We start from the raw sequence: 25,794 nt of genomic DNA, 5'->3' as shown, positions 1-25,794 counted from the left end.
GTGGATGCTGAAAGTGCCATTCTAATTTTATTCATATTCTAAGAATTGAACTTCTGTTCTATTCATTAAAAGCATAACATGTTTTCTGATAGTGATCCAGAACAGTCAGGAACAGTGTTTTGGCAGGAATTACTTTGTATAAAATCATATAGTAAATGATATATTTGCTATCATGATGGCAAAACCAGTGAACTGAGCCTGAAAACTTCTACCATGATATAACAAAGCAAAATTAGCATCATAGTTTTTGTTTGTCAAAACTAAGATTGGAATCTGGAGTGTTTTACTCTTTAGCATATATTTTCCTATTTATTTGTATTATCCATCTATATTTGTAATGCATCACAAATATACATACATTAAACTCTTTGAAGCATGGGCAGTCCCTTTAACGTGTATGCAGCATATAGTGTAATGCAGACCTACTCTCTAATAAGGATTTATTGGCACACCATAATAGGAATGACCAATATTGAATTTTGATCCCACAGTTGAGTTTGTATATGTTTTTCAGATCCAGAACTCTGGTTCTGGCTTACAGTTTATCTGAACATACCTAAAAATGCAGCTTATTGTTTTGAAAAAAAGACACAAAAGTCTCATCTAATATAACATAGCACTTTAATCATTCTAAAAAACATTGTACGTCTTGTACTCTTAGTCTTGTTGCCACTTTTCATAAAAAATCATGGTATTACTTGTTTCTGTATATAAACAATGCACATTATCTTGATGCAGCCTGAAAAGCTTGTTGAAATCTATGTTTATACCAGAAATAATAAGAAATTTATTGGAAGTTTAGCACATACCTCTTTCCTTCAGATCTTCAATGTAGGTTTTCATAAATTCTTTCTCAAATTTTTCCCGATCACGTTCACTTTCTATTTCTTCAGTTTCTTGACATGGGATTGTCTCATAACGGTTATCCTTGAGGCTTATAAGTCTGCAGAGAAAGAAATATTAACATGAAGGGGTTATAACTTCTTAACATGAACTGATTGTAATTCATTTTCAAATGATTTATTGTAGTTTTTCTCCCTTTCCAAGTAATAATTTGAACTGATCTATGGAGAGGCATGGTATTTATTAACTTTTCTTGTTTCAAGTGGACTACCCAGCACCATCTACGAATGAATCAAAAGTTCTTTCAGTTTCATTGGCCAACAACAATGGTAATTTAGAAGCACCCAATTGGAGATGGAAGTGAAAGCATTAAAAATATAGGGTACCAGTACACGAGCCTGGGCTGCTCCAAAATGCTATAATTACAGCATATCAGAGCAGACTTGCTTAACTGAGTCTGCTGAAGTGTGGCAATTACCATGCTCCAGCCAGCCTCCGTATCTTGTGTGTCAGTGTCCCCACTCTTTAAAATGCTGGCAGGGGCGCTTTAACTAAAGCTCATTCAACAAGCTTTAAAGCATCCCTGCTGCCATTTTGAAGCACAGGGATACTGATACATGAGCCACTCTAGGCATTTTAATTTAATTAGAGTCGCTCTAATTAAAGCATACTCCTCCCACATCTGTGGAGCATGTATAAAAAATTTTGCCCATATTGGCAATGAAATGTGTTTCAGGATCCATCAATTAAGGATCACATAAATATTCTAGCTAATACTATTTTTACACACAATTTTTCATAATAAAATTTAGTATATTCATACAATGGTATTGCATGCAGAAGCAGTATTTTAGCTATTAGATGCGTCTGGACACACCTCAATATCTGTACCTCTCTAATATAAGTCCCCACAACCATACATTTGCTACCAGAAATTGAACCCATCCTTCCTACGTTGCACAGAATTCTGGAATTGTACCAGAAGTCCTTTAATATGTAAACTTCCAAGCATCCATTGAAAGATATACAGCAATCACTGTATATCAAATTTTTGTAACCAATGCTTTGAAAGTGAAAACAATATGGTTGCACACAGCGTTCTTACTAAAGCAATGCTATGTATGAATTATGTCTACAAAATTTTGAAATTCTTGACATAGGTTATCACTCCAAGACTGCTGACAGATGTTCAGTTAAAGGCGTGATGGGATCTAATCCACAATCCCAACAACTGCGCCTCCTGCCATGCTACACATGCATAGCAGGATATAGAATTTGGGGACTGGGGAATGAGACCCCAATCGTGCCCTACCTGCCAGTACAGGAGGAACCTAGGATAATGATCCTGGGGTTTCTCTGCACTGGCAAAGATGGCCAATAATCAGCTGATCATCAGCTGGCTCCAGGGACCCTCCAGGTTAGTCCGAACCTCTGGAGCTGGCCACCAATCAGCTGATCAGCGGGCAGTATGGACACTACACCAGGGCTCATATGGTCCCCAGTCAGTCCCTGCCCAATATCAACCATCCAGGGCACTCGTGCTGTTCCTAGGAGTAGGCAGGTACTGCACCAGGGAACATTTGATCCCCAGTGCAGTCCCCATGCCACATGTTCATTTTAAGGTGCAATGAAAACCAGCCACAAAATTATTACATATTTTTTGTGTAATAATTTTGTGACTGATTTTATTTTTTATTGGACCTTTAATTCCCTGAATGTGTGGCTGCATCACTCTTTAAGACATGATTAATCACTTCAACACATCTTAAGTGCAATGTCTGCCAGGGGCCAAAAACAGCAAGAAGAAAATCAATCACTAAATTTACCACAACCTTGAAAAGAAAGTGTTGGTGAGACAATAAAATCTCCAGGGCAGAGCATACAAGGTAATTAGGAGTATGTCAAGCTGCTAGGTCTGCAGCTCATGTACACCTCTACAAGATAACTTTAAAACTAACTAATTCAGGTTCTGCTAAAGGCATAGCTGTTTAGCACAGAACCCAGTGAGGGCAGATTGTGCGAGTATTTACTTTGCTTCGTATGTGAGTTTGGCAACCCGTAAGTCTAATATCACTACCCAACCTGCTGTCAGTGCAATGTAGATATACCATCACACAGTAGCATGCCTCAGTGGTAGGTAAAAATCAAGAACCCCGTGGACGCATCTACACAAGACAGGGCCAGTACTATCTTATGGTGTTGAAAATAATTGTGCCTAAATGCACATTTAAACACTAAACCAGGAGTAAATTCTGTCTGGCAGCAGAGGGCCAGACTCTTGCCTGCCACCTAGCTCCACTCTTTGGGCACTCTCGTGCCCTGGCCAGCCCCTCTGCCACCCGATGCCATGACCCAGAGCCTGGGGCTGACTCCCCTGTACCTGCCACCAGCCTGGGGCTGCTCCACCCCAGCTCAAACTACTTCGGGTCCTGGGTGCACGTGAAGATGCTGCACCCAGAAGCAGCTGACTCTGGTGGAAACTATGCCAGAGTTTATTGAGGCTCACTAATTGCACGTGTAAATATGCCCACTTTTACTTACTTTAAACCTGTGGTTGATTCATAAATAGCTGTGGGCATCTCAACCAACTCTTCACCGCTGACTACCAGCATACTGAGTTTTTTCATATTGATCAAAGCCTGTGGAAGATAAGTCAGCCTGTTCCTGTGCAGGAGAAGTGTTTGAAGTTGATCTAGCCTAAAGAAGCATAACAGAGGAAAAAGGTTCAAAAACAATATATTTTTTTATAAACTTATTTTATTAGCCACATGTATCTTATTTAAACACCACCTGTTAATATCTTCTCCTACCATCATCTACTAGAAATAATAGGAAAATATTCGCATAACCCATTTTCCTTTAGCTGTCATATATTTCAACAGTACTCTTCATTAACTTCAGTGGGAAGCTTCATGCATAGCCTGACAACAGAGATGAAATGTTAATAATATACCTGTGAAGAGAATTGAGACAAGTGCCCAAGACAGATGGTCAATCAGCACTTTTTTAGTGAGGGTATGGGCACACGATGCCATGTAAGGTAACATCATGTAAAACTTCCTTCTAACCATCTCACTCTCAGGAACTAATACCCACTAGTTCATGATTTTTGCCCCACTCAGTTTTATGCATGTGAAATATATATGAGCCATGCAGTTGCTTTCACTAATAATTAATACTATGGGGAATAAAAGAAAAAAGAAAACCTCATTGGCAATGTGTAGGGGGTGCACATGTGGTGCATGTGCACCCCCCGAGGTCAGTGGTGCACCCCCTGGAAGCGCCAGCTGCAAAACCAGAGGTGCCACTGGAAGTGCACTTCTGGTTTCACCGCTGGCTCGGCAGTTGGCCGCTGGGAACCACGGCCCCCCTCCTATTGGTAGTCTGGTACCCCCCCCCAGACTCAGGAGGCATCAGTCACCCATGCAAAACCTGTTCATGTGTTTCTCTTAAATTATCCCATTGAAGTTATTGTAAATGCCAATATCTTATAGATGAGAGAAGGTTCCTTCCTTTATTTTGTTTCCTTTGCCCTGACCTTTCCTTGATACAACAAGCATTTGGGGTAAATATTTGGAAATGAATGTATAGGGCAAAAAGTGTCAAAACCAAGGGTTTTTTCCTCTTAGAAGGTGTGCTGGTTCCACTGCTAAAACAGTGATATGATGCTATTGCATAGCAGGCTCATGTTCCTTTGAGTTCTAAAACAGCTGATAAGTGATGCTGCAGCACATTTACAGTTTTTGTGATTTTTATTATGGATCTTATTTTTGGTATTTTTTTTCTTAAAGCCTCAGAGGCTAGAATCAAAAGATTGCATCAAAATATCTGTTTTCATTACTACAAGCAGGGAGTTTCCATTTCTGTTGTTATTAAGCAAGCTTGAAGCAAGTGCATTCTAAAAGTTCAGAAGCCAGAAAGCAAAGAAAAAGAAAGGAACATTTATTTTTAAAGAGCAGCCTCCATGACTTTAACCCAATTGCCTGTTGTTGTTTTCTGAGGCTGTATTCATCATTTTAAAAGCTGGGGTGGCAATGCTACATTCAAAACAAAAAAAAGTTTGAGGAGCAGATAGAACAAAAGCATAAATTTGCCCAAACTGACAGAACACCAGGGATAAGTCTTAAAAAGGGGACTGCCCAGGCAAAAATGGGATATATGGTCACTCTTCCTAATACTAATGCATTTTCTGGGTGTAGAGTTCTGTTTTTGGGGTGTCTTTGCTCAACTCAATGGATAATCACTGTTTTTTATAAACTGTAGCCAACATATATTTGTTTTAGTGAAGCCTAAATAAAGTTCATTAACGCTACAGGAATTCAAAGTGGGTACATTTTGTCCTGAGGATAACAGACAATAACAGATGAATTCTCTCTCCAGCTAGCTAACACCTTTCAATAGAAAATTGTCAACTTACAATTTTTTAAGTTAACCAATATTTTTAAAATATGATTTTTCAGAGGCACTCACCTTTACATTGCATTTATTATGTTTGTGGGGTGAGAGAAAAGGATTGCGATTTTGTTTTTTGATCTTGCAATCTTTTTTTCTGCTTCCCTACTGATGGATATTAGGATTTTCAGCCATTTAAAATTTGTTGCGACTTGTCCTTTATCCTCCTCTTTGGGGGGCTGCATACTTTCTTAGTTGCAATTTTGCTATACATGTAATAAGCTCCCTGTTATTGGTTCCAGGAAAAAAGTGAATGGAGCATCATGTAGGTGTGATGTCATACTGCTCATATATAAAACAGGAAGTACAACATGCTAACTGCACAGGTGCCAGAAAATTGAAAAAATGAAAGGTTTATTTCCTATAATATATTTCAGTAAAGGACATTTTCTGATGGGACATTTTTTCTATAATATCTTTCAGCAAGGGACATTTAAATATTGTGTTTCTTTCTTCGCATCATTTCTTGTTCCTGGTTTTATCTATGAATGACAATGGAAAAAAAGATTACCTGTCTATATCTTGTGGGAGATCTTTCAGGTTGTTACTGCTCATATCCAACCACAGCAAGCTTGACATGCGGAGCACACAAATGGGAATAGATGGGAACTTGTTTGCTGAAACATCCACAAATGTGACTTGCTTCAAGTTACTTAGCTAGAAGGGAACAATGCAACATTTTAGTTACAGTTCATGGACTACCTTATGATAAAATTACTCCTTGAATAAATATTATGCTTCCCAGGCCACCTGAAAAAAAGCGAGGATTGCATTATATTTCTACTTTGCACTCAGGAAAGGGGAGGGATTGTCTCCTAGATCAACCTATGGAAACTAGAAAATTTTATGAAATGCTATTTCCCTTTTAAGTAAGCATGAAGTCTGGGAAAGCAGATATTAGAACCGGATATTGGCTCTGATCTTCCCCTAGATAGTACAGAAAACTACCAACCAGGTAATAAAACATAGTTCTGATAACTAATATAAACTAAATTGCTATTTTTAAAAGCACCACTGAGACTTTGTTTCCATTGACTTTAAATAGAGTTCTTTGACTAAAAATGTGTGTAATGTATTGAAACTGTATTACTAAGAGACCACTTAAAAAATGGATCCATACCAGTTCAAAGCAGCTGAGAATTTGGGCCAATATTTTTTAAAGTAAAACTGTATTCCAAACCAAATATGTAATAAAATGCACTAGAGCCTTTTATTTGAATACCTCTCAGAGGAACTGTATTTTTGTTTACATACTAAACTTCTAGTGCAACCACAAATATAAGTATACCCATAAAAGAAATAAATGTGTTAAATAAAGCACTCTGTGTACTGAATGAATTATTCACATTACTAATATTCATAAAACTATGCAACTATCTTAAGTGATTGTTAAAGGATTAGAACTTAATACAAAAATAAATATTTTACTGTGAAAGCAATGTCTTTCAGTTTCTAAGCATGTATGTTTTAAAATTTAGAGAATTAAAACATCGAAATTCATTTCCAGATGGAATTGTGTGCCCATCAAAAGATAGGATCATGGCCTCTGGGGAGAGGTTGTCATCACGTACCATATACATGCATTCATTGAATGTGGAGAACACAGCACCTCTAATAAATGTAAGCAGCATGAGCAGATACAAATGGCCAGAGGCATGATCTTTGCATTCTGTATATTTAGCCTTATGGTGGTGGACATTTCAAAGAGTAAAACTGGAAGCAAACTTTTGAAGTTGTTCTCAAAGCAAGTAAATAGTCAATATCCTGTGCATACTTCTGTCAAAAAAAAGACAAATGGATCCCATGCAAGATCTGGTAGCAATGGAGTAAACACAATGCCCCAAACAACCAGATGTCCACACAAAGGTTGCCAAAACCTTCCCAAGTAACAAGATCCCTCATCTCCCACCTCCAAGAAGTCCAAACTGGTATCACCCCTCTACAAGCTTTGAAGCACTTCTACCTTCTCAAGTGACTGCAACGCTGCAATAGGTCTGTAATGTTAATGCACAATGCTGTGAGAAACTGAAATTTCAGCACCAGTAGCCTAAAGTAAACAAGGAAACCTACACAACCAAAATGCTTTATTGAATTAAATATTAAAAGGAATATTAGTATACTATGTCTGTGTTTTATAAGTATGGCAATGTTTCCATTTATTATATGGTGTTGCATAAAGACCTTTTAAATTTTATTAAATTAAATATTTAAAGTGCATTTATAATCCCATAAAAATTTGAATTTGCCTCAGAAATCTGATGGATCAGTGATCTTGATAAAAAAAACTTTGGTTCAGCACGCCACAAAATATATGAAATTCTGATTATACTGTGGAGACTACAAGCCCTCAGTGGACTTGCTTTTAGGGCAATATTTAATAAAATCTGTCTGGTTTCTACATTGTGCTCAACCCAAATAAAAAAAAATATTTAATCCGTCTCTGAAATGCCACCAGTAAACCCCTGGGGCATATGACACCTTGGAAATTATGGCATCTATGTATTATATTTACTGGAAGAAAGTCTGTCTATTTTATTTCCTTTTGATGGACTGATGGATTTTTGCACCTCCTGTAACATTTTGTTTTTAAACAAGTATAGTAACCTTATCATTTTACCTTAGCATTTATTTTTACCTAAGGCTTATTTTTGTTATTTTACTTTGTTATCTTACTTTGAATCAGTCAACATATAGGCTTTATGCAAGTTCCATTTTAAACACTACCTCTGTTTGACAGTCTAACTATCTGGAAACAGTTATTGTGGTCCTTAAGTTTAATCAACATTGTCATCTTTATTTGACAAACTACCCATATTGCTTCTTATCTTAATAATTTTACTTGTAAAAAAAATAATCTCTGTAGCATTCTGTAACTCCACGGCTTTTCTTTTCTCTCCGACAGTTAAAGTTTCAGTTGAGAGAGAAGGACGCCATGTCCCTGAATTGAATGAGTTCTTTGATTAATGGGTGTGTTTTGATTTCTTCTTTATTTTCATCATTGAATAGCGATTTGCTGATAAGGTCTGTTGCATGTGGTTTTAGCATGAGCAGCCCACTGCATAGCATCAGCAAATCTTAAGGTCTGAAATTATGTCAATATCTAGTCAAAGGCACAGTTATCTTCAAGTAAATACAACTATTCCATGGTAGAAATGGAGTCTGAGTGAACACAACTTATACCAGGAAATACCAAGAACTGAACCAGTCCTGTCCTTCTCTGTATCCAAAAAAAAAAAAAGGAAAGAGGGTGGAGGGGCAAGGTAATCTAACATAAGCAAAGCTCAGTTTTGCGAGAAAAACCTAGCTCCACTGAACTCAGTGGCCATTTTGCACTCTTGTCTTGAACAGAGCCAAAATGTCTCCTGTAGAGTGGAAGACTGGTACCTCAGTATCTTGCAGGAAGCCCTCAGCTACCTGCAGGAATGAGATATATCTGTATTATAGGGCTCTGCAAAGCTTTGGTTGCTAATTTGATTCAGAGGAGATTCAGCCCAATCTGGCAGCCAAATCTCTGAATCTGAATCAAGTCGGGAGACCAATTAAAAGGTCTGAATTGATTTAAAGCCTCCAAATCAATTTGGAAAAGATTCAGAGAAGATTTGGAGATTCGGGCAGTCCCTGCTTGCTGCAACAGGGAGCTGGACTGGGACTCCATGCCAGTAAGTAGGGAGTGAGGGGTGTGGAAAAGACTTACCAGAAGAAACAGGGAGGTGGCATGATGCTGCACTGGAAGCCAAACATGGAAGAAGTGAAACCATGGTGGACAGAACTGCCGTGGATGAAGATCAAAGGAAAAAAAACAGCTGAGCAGTAAGGAGCCGAGAACAGCTCCTGCGTCTACATGGGCATGCTTTATAAGCGTGCCAGGGCTGATTGGTCAGCCAGATGCCTGGCGCCAGGATAAAAGACCCAGAAGAAGTCAGGGCAGGGGGACTGGAAGTGGAGTCCCCAGTTGGCCTGGAGGGCCAGAACTTGTGAGCAGTCCTGGCAACGGGACCTGGTGGGTACCCCAGGAAGGGGTCACCACAAGAACGCAGGGCCAGAGGGGGCCCAAGGATCTAATTACAGGGTTGACATGGACCAAAGAAGGCAGCAGGACCCAGCAGCAGCGGGATCTGGACATGACTGTCAGCAGACAGGTGCCAAGCCCAGAGGAGAGGCGACATGCCAGGGAATGGAATGGTGTTGAAGCCAGACGCTGTACAGGCAGAGAGAAAGGTGAGGGCCGTAGGAGACGCTCGGCATATAAACGTCATCACCAGCCTGCGGCCATAAGATCCCTAGAGACGGAGTGCCATGAAGGTTCAAAACATCAACCTTGATGATACAGGTGACAACATCGCGGTTTATGTTAGGCGGGGTGTAGGGGAGGCATAGCCCCACAAAGAAGGAACAGAGGAAATGACCAAGGGAAGGCACCCGGGGAGGCAGAACCAAACATCTTCCTCCCAATTATAATCATCAAAGACATGGCAGATGAGGCCCCTGGGGAACCAACCTAAAGTCACCCCAATAATCAAGCTGTTCAGCCTGAACAGTCATGGCGAGAAAAACCCAGGCACGTGACGCCTGGGGAGAAAGACATGGGAGGTTTACAAGGTGGAAGGGGACCACTGGGGGAGCCCATCCCCTGCCTAGCATCCCAGGCCTAGCATCCCCGCACTTTAAAAAAAAAAAAAAAAAAAAAAAGCCCTGCACTCACTGGCTGCTGCAGCAGCCATCAGGGCCTCTGGGGGCTTGTGGCAGAGCCCCCAGTGCAGTAAAGGGTAGTAGCAGGCAGCAGGGATCACACCTGGCAGGAGATGGTGAGTTCAGGGCGGGGCAGCCATTGATGGAGCTGGGAGAGCAGACGGGATGGAGCCTGTTCAATTTGGAGATTTGGCCAATTTAGTGGCAGGTGAATCTCTGAATCTGATTTGGCCAAATCAATTCAGGAAAGTGATTCGAATAACAGAATAAAATCGCTGTCCCCTGAATCGTCCAAATCCAAAGCAAATACTAGTCATTTTGCACAGTCCTTATTGCAAAAAGGACAATTCTGGTCAGAGCTTTTGCTTTAACCATTAAATTGTTGACTCACTTTATTTTCCAATTTCTTTTGCATGCATTTTTTTAGCTTTAAATGTAATTTTTTTTATCAACACAACAATGCTTTTCAGAAGAGTATTATATGTAAAAGAGACATGGGAGGCATTCCCTCAGAGCTGTCATTGTCTTTCATGCAAATATAGAAGAAGCATGCAGTGTCTCTCCTCATCAAAGAAGGCAAAGGAACATTTTCTACAAACCACAAGATATGTGCAAGTTCTTACCTAGGCAGTACAGTTCTAGTCATCAAAGAAGAAATATTTCACTGACCCCAAGAAGAATCTTAGCATCACAGACTTAAAAGGGGCTGTGAGGGTCATCTAGTCTAATCCTGTACAAAGGAGGTAGAATTCACTGTTCCTATACCACCCTAGACACATACCTATTCAGAACCTATCCTGAGCCTCCACTGAATTCAACTGGAGCAGTGCCTTTGAAAATTAAGCAACATTTATTCCAATGCCTAAATATGGATTAAGCTTTTTGTCTTTAAAAAATCATACGTCACTTAAAGAAGAATGTGAAATAGAATGAGTAATGGCTGATTCAAGAAGGAAACAAAAAGGTCAAATACCAAAATGTTTTGAAAAATGAGAAAACTAGCTGAATATAAAATACTTATTATTGTCGTACTACTGGGAGTTGACCTAGAGAAGAAAGAAAAATGACAGCAGGCCTAGATGGTTGCTTCTAATTCTTGTTGTTTTCTATTTGCAAAAATCATAACAGCATCCAGTAATTCCAGTCCCATTATGCTAGATTCTGTACATGATGCATAACATGGTGGTTTCCTTAATATGTATCAATTCTGATCTGTAGCTTTAGCAGGCCTTTCTCTTCCACTGAAGTCAATAGCAGAAATGCAACTGATACTATGAAATGTGCAAGCAAATAGTCTAAAAAAAACAAAATGGTAGATGCATTTTGATCGGCTTTACATGTTTTATTAATTCCTTGAACCCTGTCCGACTGCAGACCTTTAGGCTAGGGACAGACATTACACATAAACCAGTTTAAGTGATCAGAAACTAGTTTAAACCTATAACATAACATAAGTTCAGTGTACATAAACCAGTTTCAAAATGACTGAACCTGGTTTAAGATAAACCCGGTTGAATGTAGTTTATTCATTTCTTCCCTGGAAAAAGCAGACTTAGCTGATCTGGGTCAACTGGTTTATGCAATGTCTGCCCCAGACCCCTTCCTGGCCCCCAGCATCCCAGATGCTTTGTAGCCCTGGGCTGGGCTGGGCTCTCTGCTCCAGAAAGCAGGGTGGGCCCCACCCACTCCTTAGCTACAGCTCCAGCAGAGGCTGTAGGCAAAGCAGGGTGTACCTGGCTTCCCACTTCCCCTCCCTGCTCAAGCAGATATTTCCCCCTGCCTCCCTCCCATCTCCCACAGCACGGACGCCACCCTAGGCATGTGGTATGTTAGCTAATGCTGAGAGGTGCCTGTGTATGTGTGTCTCCAATTTCACTGGGACAGCCAGACAAAACAGTGTCTGCTTATGGGTTTTTGGAACTAATCAACAGGTCAGCTGGTAATGTCCATTTACCACTGATAATACCACTTCCATTTCTTCCCTGGAAAAAGCTATTTAAAAAGAGCTTGAATTAATGCGAGTGGCTTTTCTTTTGTTAATGGGCTGATAAATGCTGTTATCAGCCCCGTGCTGGCTCCCTCATCTGTCAGTTTTGCGGACCTGAAGAAGCAGGGAGAAGGAGATTGCAAAGCCCAGCATCATCAACAGATGCATGCACTGCATCTCCTCCCCTCCCCGCCCCAACCTTTGCTTCAAAGTGCTAGCAGGGGCCTGAGGTCTGACAACATTCCCACCCCTTGAGCAGCGAGCAGGTGAAAGCCTGGGATGGTACAGGCAAGATGGAGGTTTACACCCCTCCCTAATCAGAGCATCTTGTTGGGGCCTGGGCGTGTCCCACCCCTCCCCCCTCAGCTCAATACTGTAAAAAGGAAGGGAGGTCTACTCTAATGCCCCCTCCTCTCCTTCCACCCCCACCCCCGGCTTCTAACCTGAGCCACTCCAACCTGAGCCTGAATTTCCTCAGTCCAGAGAGAATGTCTGTGCAGTTCAACCTAGGCAGGCAGACTAACGTGCAAAGATTGAATCAATTCAGGCTCAGAATTTCTGAATGTCTGTCCCTTTTCTTACTGTTCACATACAATTGAAGTGCTGGATGATAACAGCAGCAGCATTACTCTGCCTGTAAGTTGACTCCAACAAGGAACTGAAGCCAAATCAGTGAATCTTTCCACTGAAGTCACTGGTTTACTCATACCCTTAAAATTAAGCATGTGATTATGTTCTTTGCTGGACGGAGACTTCAAGTACCAGCATCCCAAATATCAATTCCTACTGATGAGATTTATATTAATTTTTTGTGGTGCTAGAAATCCAGCTATATGCAACCTTAACACACATCAGTGCAGATGGTAGGGCAGCATGGCACCTGGAATTAGACTATATGTCTTTGTGTATGCCTCTCTGAATGAGTTAGTCTACCAGATGCCACACTGTCCTGACTTCTACCTATCTTCAAACCAATATGGCTAACTACCTCTCTCTACATATGAATGTTGTTTCGTTGTTTTTCTTTCTCCAAATCTTGTAGCACAGGAACTCACATTAGGAGTAAAGGTTCAGCTATGCTGAAGTCAATGGAAAAGTTCTCATTGTATTAAATGGGCCCAGACATTCACTCCAGGTACCTAATCTTTATCAATTTTAATTAAAAACGATACTTAGAAGAGCCTTGTCAAAAGTGTAAGTACATTATTTAACCTCTCCTAGCAATATACTGGCAGGAAATGTTCTCTTTTTCAAAGATTTATTTTAAAATATATTCTCTTTCATTACCCAGAAAATGAATAATATGTTTACTTTTAAATGAAGCAGTACAAAGACAATATTTTGTTATGCTCTCTCTTCTGACTGCAGCAGTTATTGAAGAAACACTTTTCTAGTGGTGAAAACTTAATAGTGATATAAACACACAAACAAAAATATTTTGACATGAACAAGCACTAGAACCATTGAAGTTGTCATTCTGTTTGTTAAAAACGGTCATGTTAATTTTAGTTCCTCCTGAAACACAGAGAAAATAAATCAATGTTTGCCAAAGGGAGAGCAAAAACAATCAGAAGAGGGGGAAATTTTATTTTCAAGTTCCTATAAAAGAGTAGTATTAACAAAGAAGATGACAATGGGATAAAGAACAATAAAACACTGGATGACAGCTTTCTTTTATACTGGTAAGATAGTAACTATTCACTTGAGAATGAAAGATATCAAAGGCATTTTAAAGAGATAATATTGGCAGCACAAAATAATAGGAGCATAGTGTTGGAAGTCAAATAAAAATCAAGAAAAAATATGAGAAATAAATGTTAAGATAAAGCAGAAAGACAATAATCCTGTGGCTGTATATTGTTAAATAGCAATATTCAGTGACTGATATGATATAGACATAATCATTTTGTCTGATGGATACTGATGCAGTATAATGGCAATTGTTTACTGTACCACTATTGAATAATTGTATTCTCATTAACTAAGAAATCAGGCTTTTTGGATGCTTCAGCTAATCATATATCACCTTTTCTGTGTCTTTATATGTTACAGAATAACTCAGTAGTGTAACTGGAGGCCAAAGGGGTGGTAAAAGAGGTGCCAACCTAGATGGGGTACTAGAAGGGCAGCCCTACAGTGCCTGGCCATAGAAGCCAGTGCATGGACACAGCAAGAGCAGAGCGGGTCTTTTAATCTATTGATCAGGCAAAACTGATCACCCCTTTCCCTTTTTCTTCACTTTCCTCTTCCCCTTCTCCATCCTGCTTACTCGTGGGATATAGGGAGGTGAAAAGGAAAAAAGTGTGCATCTCAATGAAAACCTTTATTTTAGATACAGCAGTTATCAAAAAGGCAAACAAAACAATGCATAAATTAGGGATACATAACTAATGTGTTACAAAATAACACTAGAAATATAATTTCATAAAATAAATCAGTAGGCTAACTTGACTTGCAATACCATATCTTCTTCTGGACACATTGTCACAAAGGTTCAACAAAAATAGAGCAAGTCAAGAGTTGACCACAGATATGAGGAAAGAGGAATGGAAGACTTCCAATAGTTTTCTTGATTTTTTTGCATTGTAGTAGCATACAGAAGTTGATGATGAAAAAAGTCATGATGAAAAAAGTTGAAATGATTAAAAACATGCAGATGAGCAAGAGAAAAATAGCCAAAACAATGAACAATAAAAAGATGGTAAATTCTTCCTCATAATGCAAAAACAAGGCAACACCAAATAAAACCAAAACGCAATAAATTTAAATTCATAAAAGGATAAGGTTCACTTTTCTTTTCATACTTAGCCTGTAGAACTTGCTGCTGCAAGGCATGACTGAACCTAAGAACTAAGCAAGATTCAGAAAAAGACTTCACATTTATGTAGATACTGAACACATCCATAGGTACATTACATGGAATAAAACAAGCAAACATCCAACATTTATAAACCAACTGTTGCCTTTCTGGCATTAATGAGAAAAAACTTATTTTATGGGCTATTAATTTTATAATGGTGCACAACAGGGCAACATTCCCATGAAATATCTGGTAGTGTCCACAATGGACACTTCTACACATGAATTAAGGCAATTTTCCTAATACACATTAAATTTAGTATCTCCAATGTGAGATACTAAACAAATGCCTTAATGCACAATAACAAATGCGCACAGTCTATAAATGATGTATAATGCACAGGCACCTATTTTACTGAGCATCAGCATAATCGCATGGTTTTTATGTGATGCTTTAATGCACAGTAAAAAAAACTACTGCACATTAAAGTGCACATGTAGACATGCCCAGTAAGAGCTAAGCTAACATGCCTCAAACAATCATGGGAAAGTAGGGTTGGAAGGGACCTCACAAGGTCTTCCCAAGGCAGGATCATTCATGACTAAACCATCACAGCCAAGGGTCTGTCCAATCTGCTCTTGAAAATTTCCAGGGATGAAGTTCCACAACTTTTCTAGGTAGCCTGTTCCCATGCTTGGCCACGCTCATTGTCAGAATGTTTCACCTAATCTCCAACCTAAATTTTCTCTGCTGCAGCTTCAGGTCATTGCTCCTAGCACTGTCCCCTGTGGCCATAAAGAAAAGCTCATGTCCATCCTCTCTACCCTTCGGGTATTTTAGGACTATATTCAAATCCTTCCTCCCACCCCCATATCTTTTATTTTCCAAACTAAATAATCTTAACTCTTTTAGCCTTTCCTCAGAAATCATACTTCCCAGGCTTCTAATCATTTGTGTTGCTCTCCAATCTGTTTAAATTTTTCTTGATGTGTGGGGTCCAAAGCTAGACACTGCTTCAGAAGAGGCCTCGCCAGTGCTGAATGGAGAGGAAGAATCACTTCCCTTAATTTTTAAGTGATGCTTCTTTTAGTACAACCTAGTATACTGCTGACCTTTCTTTGTAACAAGAGAACACTGTTGGCTCATATTCAGCTTATGTAATCCCCTGGTCCTTCTCTGCAGTACTGCAGCCTAGGCAGTCATTCCCCAGTCTGTAGATATATATGTTTAAATTCTGACTACTATGATCCCAGGTCTACATTCCTCAAAAATCTTTTAAGTCTCTTCTGAGGAAGACATAAATGTGACTAATTTTCAGTCTGAAACTTCCTATTAAATGCGACCCTGAACCAACAAGGAACATAAGCATTTTTAACAGCAACAAGATAAGTTCTATTAAAATAAATATGTTCAAATGTTGTATTTGATCAAAACTTCACAAAATAAAATCACATTTCATAGCACTTAGTCCTTTATGAATTCCCATTGCCTTATTCCTTTCTGCAAAAAAAAAGCAGTCAGAAAGAATGGTCAAAGATTCCTCACAACGGATGCAAAACTTCCTTCATGCAGTTTTAATATCAACAGAAACAAAAAGCAATTAAACTGTACATCATTGATTTTTGTCAGCCCTTGTTGTATAGGATAGCATCACTGCAGCCAGAACAGTAATTCTAGAAGTAGTGTGAATCCCCACATGCTTATTAGAACCATAAAATCATAAAAAATGAAGCCAAAAAGAACAACAGAAAGTTATCTATGTACCCTCTGCTCATGACAGGATCATCCCTATCTAAACCAGCCCAGAAAAATGTCTGTTTAACCTGCATTTAAAAACTTCCAATAAGGGAGATTCCATAACCTCTCTACCAATCTAGATGTTTAGCCATCTTCATAGCTAGAAAGGTCTTCCTGATATCTAACCTAAACTTCCATTGTCACTACCTAAGCCCATTTTTTTTTTCAGTCTGTTTCCTCTGGACACAACAAACAATTTATCAACATCATATTTATAACCACCTGTTCTGTATTTAAAAGCCATTACCTAATCCCTCTCAACCTTCTGGTGACAGAATGATCCCAATTCTTCCAAACTTTTTTCATATATCTTGTTTTCTAAACCTCTAAGTGGTTTTTGCTGCTGTCCTCTGGACTCTCTCCAACTTGTCTCTATCTTTCTTGAAGTGTGGTGTCCAAAGTGGGCCACAGGACTCCAAGTAAGGCCTCACCAAAGACGAATGGAAACATTTCTTCCCATGACTTGTATGTGATACTCCTATCAATGCAGTCATTAACATTTTTACTGTCAGCATTCAAATCAATTGCTAAGCTCTCTACTCTTAAATTTAGAACCAGATTTTCAAAGAAGCTCATTTTCCACAGTCAAAGCCAGATTGTTAACTCCCACTTAGGCATATAAATTGAAAACAAGGGGATGATGTTCAGTAGTTCCTGTTGTTCCCATCCTCCAAAGGTGACACAAAGACTTGAATATTCTCTATGGAAAAATTCAGAAAACTTTGTAAAATCTGGCCAGTTATTTAGCTGTCTAAATAAGAGTTGTTAGGTACTGAGCTCTTTTGTAAAGCTGATCCTTAATATAAGCAACAACAACACTATGTTGTTATTATTATATTTGTATTTCAGAATCTCCCACAGGCCTCAACCAAAGTAAGGCCTTTGTTATTCCATGTGCCATACAACACATATTGAAGGACTCCTTTTCTCAAAGAGTTCACACCTTGAGTAGTTGAGACTAGGAAAATGAGGAGGGAAATGGGTACACAGAAAGGTGAAGTGACTTACCAAGGTTACACAGTAGGACAAAAGCAGAACTAGAAATAACATCCATCTAGCGCCATCTTTCTGTAGACCACTCTCCTTCCAACCTTATTCTTAATGGCCATTGTCAGCCTCCAAGCATTTCTTTGATAATATAATGCAATCATGGGAGAAGATTAAAATTACCTGTTTTCTAACCACCTCATTATTTCTTATTTTATTTAAATTATACTTCAGCTCCCCAACCCCATTTGTTCTGAATTGCCACCATATTAGATTTTTGAATCAAGTACACTTCCTTCTTAATTTTTTTACTGCCTCTGGCTATTATTTAAAGGAGTATTTTGCATTACATGATTAAGTGAGGTCTTGGTGCCAGCCTCTAAAGACAAAAATCTTTCATCTGTATTAAAAATAGTTTTAGGAAGCCATATTTACTTTTAACCGTCTTCCTGCTCTTTCTCAGAGACACAATCCAAGCATAAACCAACACTCCAATAAACACATACATGATGGAACAGAAGATTTTCACAACCTGTACTTCATGAAATAAAGGTAAGTACACTTGACTCTCCAATATCTAGCCTCTAATTAACTCTAGTAAAAATATCTGTATCAAGTCTAATATGCCACCTCTGGTAGTGGCCAGGGAGGGTAAGAAAAAAATCACCATCATCCCAACCACATTTTGCAAATCTTTACTTGTGAACCAGGCCTTCCAGATCCCCACAATAATCTGTTTGCGCCCTGAAGCACATTTGGTTAACCTTATACTAATCTATATAACTATCAATGTTACTGTTCATAAAATTATCCAACCCTACGTAATATCCAGCCATTGGTTTGGCTCCATGACAAGCTGCAGCAGTGAATTTCACAGGTAACCTACATGATACATAAAGAAGTATTTCTTCATATTGGTTCTGAATTTACCAGCCATTAATTTTATAACATGAGATTCACCATGCTTTCCATATCACATCTGAAATATTACAGACACAGTCCATTGAGCTAAAAGTGCTACCTTAGTAACAGGAATTGGAACTATTCTACCATATCCTTAAGCCTACTTCATCAAGCCATTTTATGTAGGATGTACCTCAGCCAAGCTGTCCACTACTAAGTCCCACTCTGACACCAAGGCCACTAACATTCATTTTAAGGCATGATGAGATCTGATTCCTGATCCCAACAGTCATGCTTCCAACCATGCCACACAATGCATGATGAGATGCGCAACTTTGAGATCAAGGACCAGATCCAAATCATGCCCTACTTGCTAGTGCAGGGGGAGCCCAGGATCAAGATCCCGGGCTCTCCCTGCACCACCAAGTAGAAAGCCAGGTGCCCAGTGAACCTGTGTGATCCCAGGATAAGATTGCCAAATCAGTGGATCTCAACCCCAGGACTGAGTGGAGACTGCTGAAGACTCCAGTACAGTCCTGCAGCTGGGACCATCGATCAGCTGATGAGTGGTCCCAGGCTTGGGAACACAGCACAGCAAGTTTGACACTCAGGTGCTGTCTCACAGCAAGAACTACCCATGAGCTGGTTGGTGGTCTCAGCCCTGGAACCACGCTAGAGCTGGTTTAAGATTCCAGTGTAGTCCCACAGCTGGAACCACCCATCAGCTGATTGGTGATCACAGCCCCAGGACTAAACAGAAGCAAGTTTCACCCTCTGGTGTGGTCCCAGCACATTGACCACACATTCAGTTTAAGATGAAATGGATAACAGCCTCAGATTATTACACATTTTGTGGAATAATTTTGTAGCTTATTCTCCATTTTAGCATGCCAGTAATTGCATGAAAGCCTGGCCAGGTCACTTCATTTTAATTAATAAATCATGTCTTAAGTCTCACATTTCCCACAGGCCAAAGAAAATGCAGATGCTGTGCTGTCTTGGTCTAATGGAAACACAGTATATGCCTGTGTCATTTGCAGACTGATAAAGCTGCAACCAAACTAATGCAGCCTCTATTCATGATATATGAAAAATTAGTCAACATCATTATATATTTCTGACAGTTATAAAGAGTCTAATTATGTAACTAGTCTGTAATTAGCAGATAACCTATTTGGATGCATCCAGATGTCCATGGCCATTTGGTTACCTGGGAACAACTAGCAGCGGACCACCTTGTGCCGCCAATAGCTGTCTCCAGGGAATGCCTGTGCCATGTGTGCGCTGGCACACGGCAAGTTACACCAGGTGGGGTAGGGGAGGCTGGGGGCAGCACTGGGTTGGTCCCAGCAGCCTTACCTGAGGTCCTGGGGAACTCCTGGGGCTGCAACAGCAGCAATCCTGCCGCACAGAGCCTGGCCAGTAATGGAGTGCGGCGTCACTTTTATTCCACAAAATGTAGCCACATGTGCCATTCTGCTTGTTTCTCCATGGGTTTTATTGACCCCTGTATATCCAGAGGTCAAAAAAAAAAAAAAAACCCTGTGCAGCTCCCTTGCAGTATGGAGAACAACTGAAAGTGCAGTATGTGGCACCGCAGATGCGTCTGCAGTGCCACATGGCCATGCTTGTCTGGATGTGGCCTATGAATGTATTCAGTAATTAATTACATATATTATCCCAAATGAAGATCAGAATCCATTTGAGCCAGCTGTATTTGTTTCACTGTACTAGTTAGCCTGTATGGGTCAATGTGGACAGAGAGCTCTATTCCTTTGTTCTCCTCAGGACAAGAAAATTCAATATTCTCTTTCCCTTTTACAGTTTAGATAGAATCTGGCTCAGATTTTCTGGCTAGCATGAATGGAAACATTCTAGGGTGGGATTTTCAAAAGTGAACTTACTCAACTTCTACTTCATTCAATGGGAGTTTTACTTCTCATTTCAAATAAAGCAGAAATAGGCCACTACTGAACCTAATTCACCAATCAAAACTTATCCTGAATTTATGCAATCACAAAAAGCTTTAAAATTATATCTACATTTTTGTAAAAAATTAATTACATTCTAGTGTTCACATTATTCCATATTACTCAGTTCCTGGAAGCATATGGTCACTGCTGATTATTCTTTGATTATACTGTAATCACAGGAGTACTTCTGCAAGTACTTCTGTGCCATCTGATGCTATTTACAAATTCTGCTTGTGGAAGAAGATGCTATTTTTGTTGAATATTCAAGTTAAAGGTAAAGTAGAGGACATTAGTATCACAATATGAGGTACACAGAGATCAGTTTTCTAATAAAGTATAGCTATTATTAGCAACTCACTTGCTCTGGTAGAGAATGGAGTGTTTTTGAAGGGTGTCATACTAGTTATAGGACTTTTGAAGCACAGTGTCAAGAATAATATCAACTGGCACAGATTTTCCTACGTCTAACTACATAATCCTCTTTCCTAACATAGTTCCATGCTCTTCCTTACTCTCTTGTCTTTTAAAATCACTAATAAGAACTCATGCAATGCTAATGCTTCCATGAATCTCCTGTGACACCTGACACCTTTGCACCTGCCCTTTCACTTTTCACACCCTCCTGCTAATGTCTGATATTGTATCTTACGCCAGTCTCACAAAGCAGCTGTTCCTTACATTGGATTGACAGCATTTTGGCAAACACTTTGAAACTTGGCATGAGCAATACAAGAATTTGCCCTATACAGAATTTCTAATCCTTGCAAGTGAACGTGAGAATTGAACAAACAAAGGCAAAATGAAATTCTTGCGAAGAGAAATGCAACAAAGGTAAGCAACCTCACCTTTCTAAAACTGCAAACATCCACACACAAATTCTGGTCTCACTGAAGTCAATAGGATGTCTGCCAGTGACTTCAATAGAACCAAGATTTCTTACATAGAAGTATTTTGCCATTGATTTTAATGGCAGCAGGATCAAGTCTTCATTAAAGTAAAAGCCAGGGAACATGGGTTCTGAACCTGTCTGTAAAAAAACAAGTTCAAATGGTTTTGCACTAATAAAATTAACAAACAAAAAACAAGCCCCGAGGAAAGAACTGAGGCAGAGAGGTCTGTGTGTGTTCCCTGAGTTGTGAAACCACCTATTGGCTTGAGCTCCCATTATCACATTAATGAGAGTTTTGACTGAATAAAGAGCATATGACACTGAATATGTAAGAAAAGAATCACATCATCTCCCATCTCAAATATAAGAATGAAAGATACCCCAAATAAAACACATCCCTGGGACAATATTTGAAGCCCTGCTGTTCCCACACTTGCACAGGGACTGAGTCTGTCAGCTGTCAAAATGTTGAGTAGTTCCCAACATATTGCTGTTGCTGTGACTTGCCAAGTCACAATGACAAAGCCAGACCTCAAGATACCTGAAACTCACTCTCATTGTTAATTGTTCACCCTTTATATTAAAATAACTAAAAATCTTTGTAGATGCCACCTGCTAATGAATGTTCAGAGAGCTTCTTGGGCATATGTTCTGGATACAATTGTATCAGAATGTATAGAAAATAAACTCCATTTTCTTAGTATCAAGCGTGTCAGAAATGATCAGAATGTGATAACAGATGACTAATTAAAATATTTTTCAGTCAGCCATAAATAAAACAGAAAAACTGTATCAAATGTAGCTTCATATGTTCTTTTGGGCTTAAAAGCTCTTCAAGTTTGCACTTACTTACACTGGGATTTTATTTGGAGTCTCCCATACAATATTAATGCAAAACAAAATTACCACCTGACACTGAGATTATGCCGTGCAAAATGACAAGAAAACATGATCCTCCTAACCTTCTGAACTCTGGAGGTTGGATGTTGTGTAATAAAAATCAGATGTATTAATATGTGGAAAACCCAGCCCACACTCAAAACTTGTATACATGTTAGAGCACATGTTGAAGACATATAGGCACACTATAATTCCTTATGCTGTTTCTAGCAGAACTTACTGGATAAATATATTCAAGATGCTCAGAAAGATATATGCACACATGTTCTGTGACATTTTGAGAAACTATTTCTGGCAAAATATACAAATGCTGAGAGCCGATCCTCTACCCCTTTCAGCTCACTTTGCATTGCTCACGCTAACCTGTTGGGGCAGTAGCAACTACAGAAATTGTTTACTGCATAACAAGCTCCAAACGTTATGTCATACCATTCCTTATTTTTTCATTCAGATTTTTGCTACCAAATCCAAAACATTCATGTGAACTGTTCTTAAATAGTATCATGAACCCTGTTATCTTTTGGGGGTTCACACTGTGCCTTGAATTTCATTGTACTGATATGGCATGTGTGATTTCACTGAAAAGCCAATGCTATCCTCCATCTATGGTATTGTTGTATAGATTACATTACGGTGGTGGTAACCATCAATCCTCCTGGACCATTGTGTATGCACGACAGCCACCCAGACCTTTGATGCATATGCCTAGGCAGGAATTTTTGGAGGAGTGTAAGCTGCCAAGACCTTCCATCCTCCCTTCAGGGCACTGAGACAGAATCCAAAGATCAGACTGAGTTTAGCTGTTTAGTGCCTCCATGGCTGTAGCTGTATAAGTGTCTGGGAATTGAACCCAGATGTCTTATGTGGTAGACAAGGAGCCTACCACTGAACCACAGGGGACTCCAAGAGTACATTATGCTATCTGTATATATCTTTATTGTTTTGCTTATGGTTTGGTCAAGGAAAGAGAGTAGATGGAGCTCCTGGATCTCTCTTGCTCTTGTGACTCTAGGTCAAGAAGGCTTGCCACTCCCAGACACAGATGGATGGTGTTAGGTGCCAAGGTATTGTCTGAATGGAGAAATAAACTCCTTTGTAGCAAAGGTTTCTAAGAGGAATGGCCCAGCCACCCAAAGGCATGCTAGGTATCTCAGGGAAACCAGAACTTTTGACAATACTGATTGTGGAGGGGACTGGCTGGAAGGAACTAGGCAGTTATCTGTGGGATTGGAAAGGTCAGAAAGACTCCAGCAGTAGGGGTTGGCAAAAAATCAACAGGAAGGATGATTTCTAGTGGTGCTGGGAAGACTTTCAGGAATGCTTAGTTGTAACTAGATACAAGGCTAAGGAACTTCTCTTGTTTTGCTTTTCTGTCTCCAAATCTATAGTCCATTTTGCTTGTGTAAACCTTTTATCCTACATAATCAATCTTTTTGTTGTTTGGCTCCATACTAATTGCCTGTGGAAAGAGTAATATTTCAGGCTCACCCTTTCCACCTAGAGGAAAACCTAAAAAATATATATATATTTCATAACCCATCACAGTGGCCACCTGAGGCTCTGTATTCCCCCCATTGTCGGACTTGTGACAGATAGTTCCTATCAAAGATGGGCTATACAAATGAAATTTAAAAAACAATAAACAACAACAGAAGTGCCTTTAAAGGTAATGGATATTATAAACCCAAGAATGTATTTACACTAGGAGGTCTTCACTGGTACAGGAATACCAGCATAATATACTAGCAAAATACTCCTAATGCAGACACTGCTATACTGATAAACCTGACCTCTATACTGTTATAGAAAAACCAACCATCTTCTCCACCTGACTCCAACCCTAATAATACAAAAAAAGCTACTCCTTATTTTTTATACAGCTTGACAATATGTGTTGTCTAGGTAAGCTTCTTAGTACATCTTTCTCTGGCCCAGTCAATGCGATCAAGCAACTGCAGTCAATGTAGCTACTAAGAACTGGCTATATTAATACAACACCATGTAAATTGTTTCTCATATAATTTACATTCAATTTCAGGTCAAATTTATGCTCATGGCAAGACATATATACTTTTAATCCAGAAAAGGAGGCAAGTTTCACCTGAAAAGCTACAAAACTTCTTGATCAAAATATTATGTACTTGTTGTTAATGCTAGGTATGAACTGTTAGTTTTGATCCAACCTTAAAAGTAAATGCTTTTTCCATATGAAAAAAAATTGTTTTATGATTTTAATACCACTATCAGGATATAGTGCAAACAATATATTTGAAGGCAAAACAATGCAAAAAAAATCTGCTCTTCCTACACTAATAAGGAATCTTAAGCTTTTGCAATCATATCAGTAGCATTATTTTCACTAATTCTTTTGACTGAATACATAGTCTGCTTATAGCAGATTACCTTTAAAATCAATATGATAGAAACAAAACAAAATGTAAGATTAAAAAAACAAAAGTCACCTAAGAAACAATAAAAAGAACATTCCATAAGGGACAGGAGGTCAGTGTACTTCCTTTCCAAAGACAAGACACAAACAGCAGATGTAGATCCAGAAAAGGTACAGTAGCATGGACACCTTCCCTTTCAGTCCATGATGCAAAGGCAGCAGCAGTCAGAGACTATTTTAAGTCCATGAATTGGGTAAGAATTCCCCTCTTCCCTTCCCCTCTGTACTTATTGATGCTTCCCCTCCCCTTCATTTCTCTTCCCTCTCCACACTCCCTTGCTCACTGCTGCCCCATGATGCATCCAGATGAGTGCGCATATGTGGTTTGTGACACCTCAAAGTTGTTTGCAGCAATGCAAACCACATGTGGTATATGTGCAAGTGCTTGCCACACTGCTAACTTTTAGTGTGGTGCCAAAATTTAACACCAGGATATCCCAGGGTCAAAAAAGGCTACAGAAAAAAAAAAGGTGGTGTGGCTCTGGTTGCCAGCCAGACTCTAATTAGCCAGATCAGCACCACTAGTGCCCTGGGAGGCCCCAGGGCCCCAGGTAAGCCTGCTGGGGCTAATACAGATGCTAGCCTCAGCCTACCCTACGCCCCACCCCTAGACAGTTTGCCTTGCACCAAACCCCATGGGCAAGGGCATGCACAGTGGCAAAAAACAATGGCACAAATCTGTGCCACTGCTACTTTTGCTATGGCAAAAGCATATCCCTGCATATGGACATGTGCCCCCTGTGTCCAGCTGACCTTGGGGTGGGGGAGCCTTCACAACTGTTCCTGCTGCAGTTGAGGTCTGTGTCAAGTCAGGCTCAGCCAGGGACAGCAGTGGTGAGCAGGTTTCTCTTCCCTGCCCGGTCCCTCAAGGTGTTCCCCACCAGCCCAAGAGCAGGTTCAGGGAAGGAAACCCATATACTGCCACCACTACTGCTTCCCCTTGTTGAGCCTGGATTCACATACAGCCCAACTGGAGCAGGACAGGAACATCGCCTGCTGGAATTCACCATCCAGCGCAAGGTGGCAAAGGCATGCAGTAAGGCAGCGGCCCTAGATTTCAGGAGGGCAGACTTCAACGAGCTAAGGAGGATAGTTGGAGAAGCGCTGAGGTCCCGGAGGGGAGGG

At 39.7% G+C, this 25,794-nt stretch overlaps 1 protein-coding gene across 1 annotated transcript in view; it reads right to left on the bottom strand.

Moving 5' to 3' along the window:
- Positions 1–25,794, bottom strand: part of LRRC2 (leucine rich repeat containing 2) — a 98,513-nt gene that overhangs the window by 3,204 nt on the left and 69,515 nt on the right. Inside the window, exons 6-8 of the mRNA XM_019555449.1 lie at positions 5,807–5,952; positions 3,385–3,540; positions 810–943 (exon numbers count right to left, since the gene is read on the bottom strand). Coding sequence (XP_019410994.1) covers positions 810–943; positions 3,385–3,540; positions 5,807–5,952 — 436 coding nt within the window. The remainder of the gene's footprint in view (positions 1–809; positions 944–3,384; positions 3,541–5,806; positions 5,953–25,794) is intronic.

Source organism: Crocodylus porosus, unplaced genomic scaffold (assembly GCF_001723895.1).
Source record: "Crocodylus porosus isolate Cpor-Errol unplaced genomic scaffold, CroPor_comp1, whole genome shotgun sequence".
Classification (NCBI taxonomy): Eukaryota; Metazoa; Chordata; order Crocodylia; family Crocodylidae; genus Crocodylus; species Crocodylus porosus.
The sequence above is the reverse complement of the archived record's forward strand: the minus strand, read 5'-3'. Positions and strand labels throughout refer to the sequence as shown.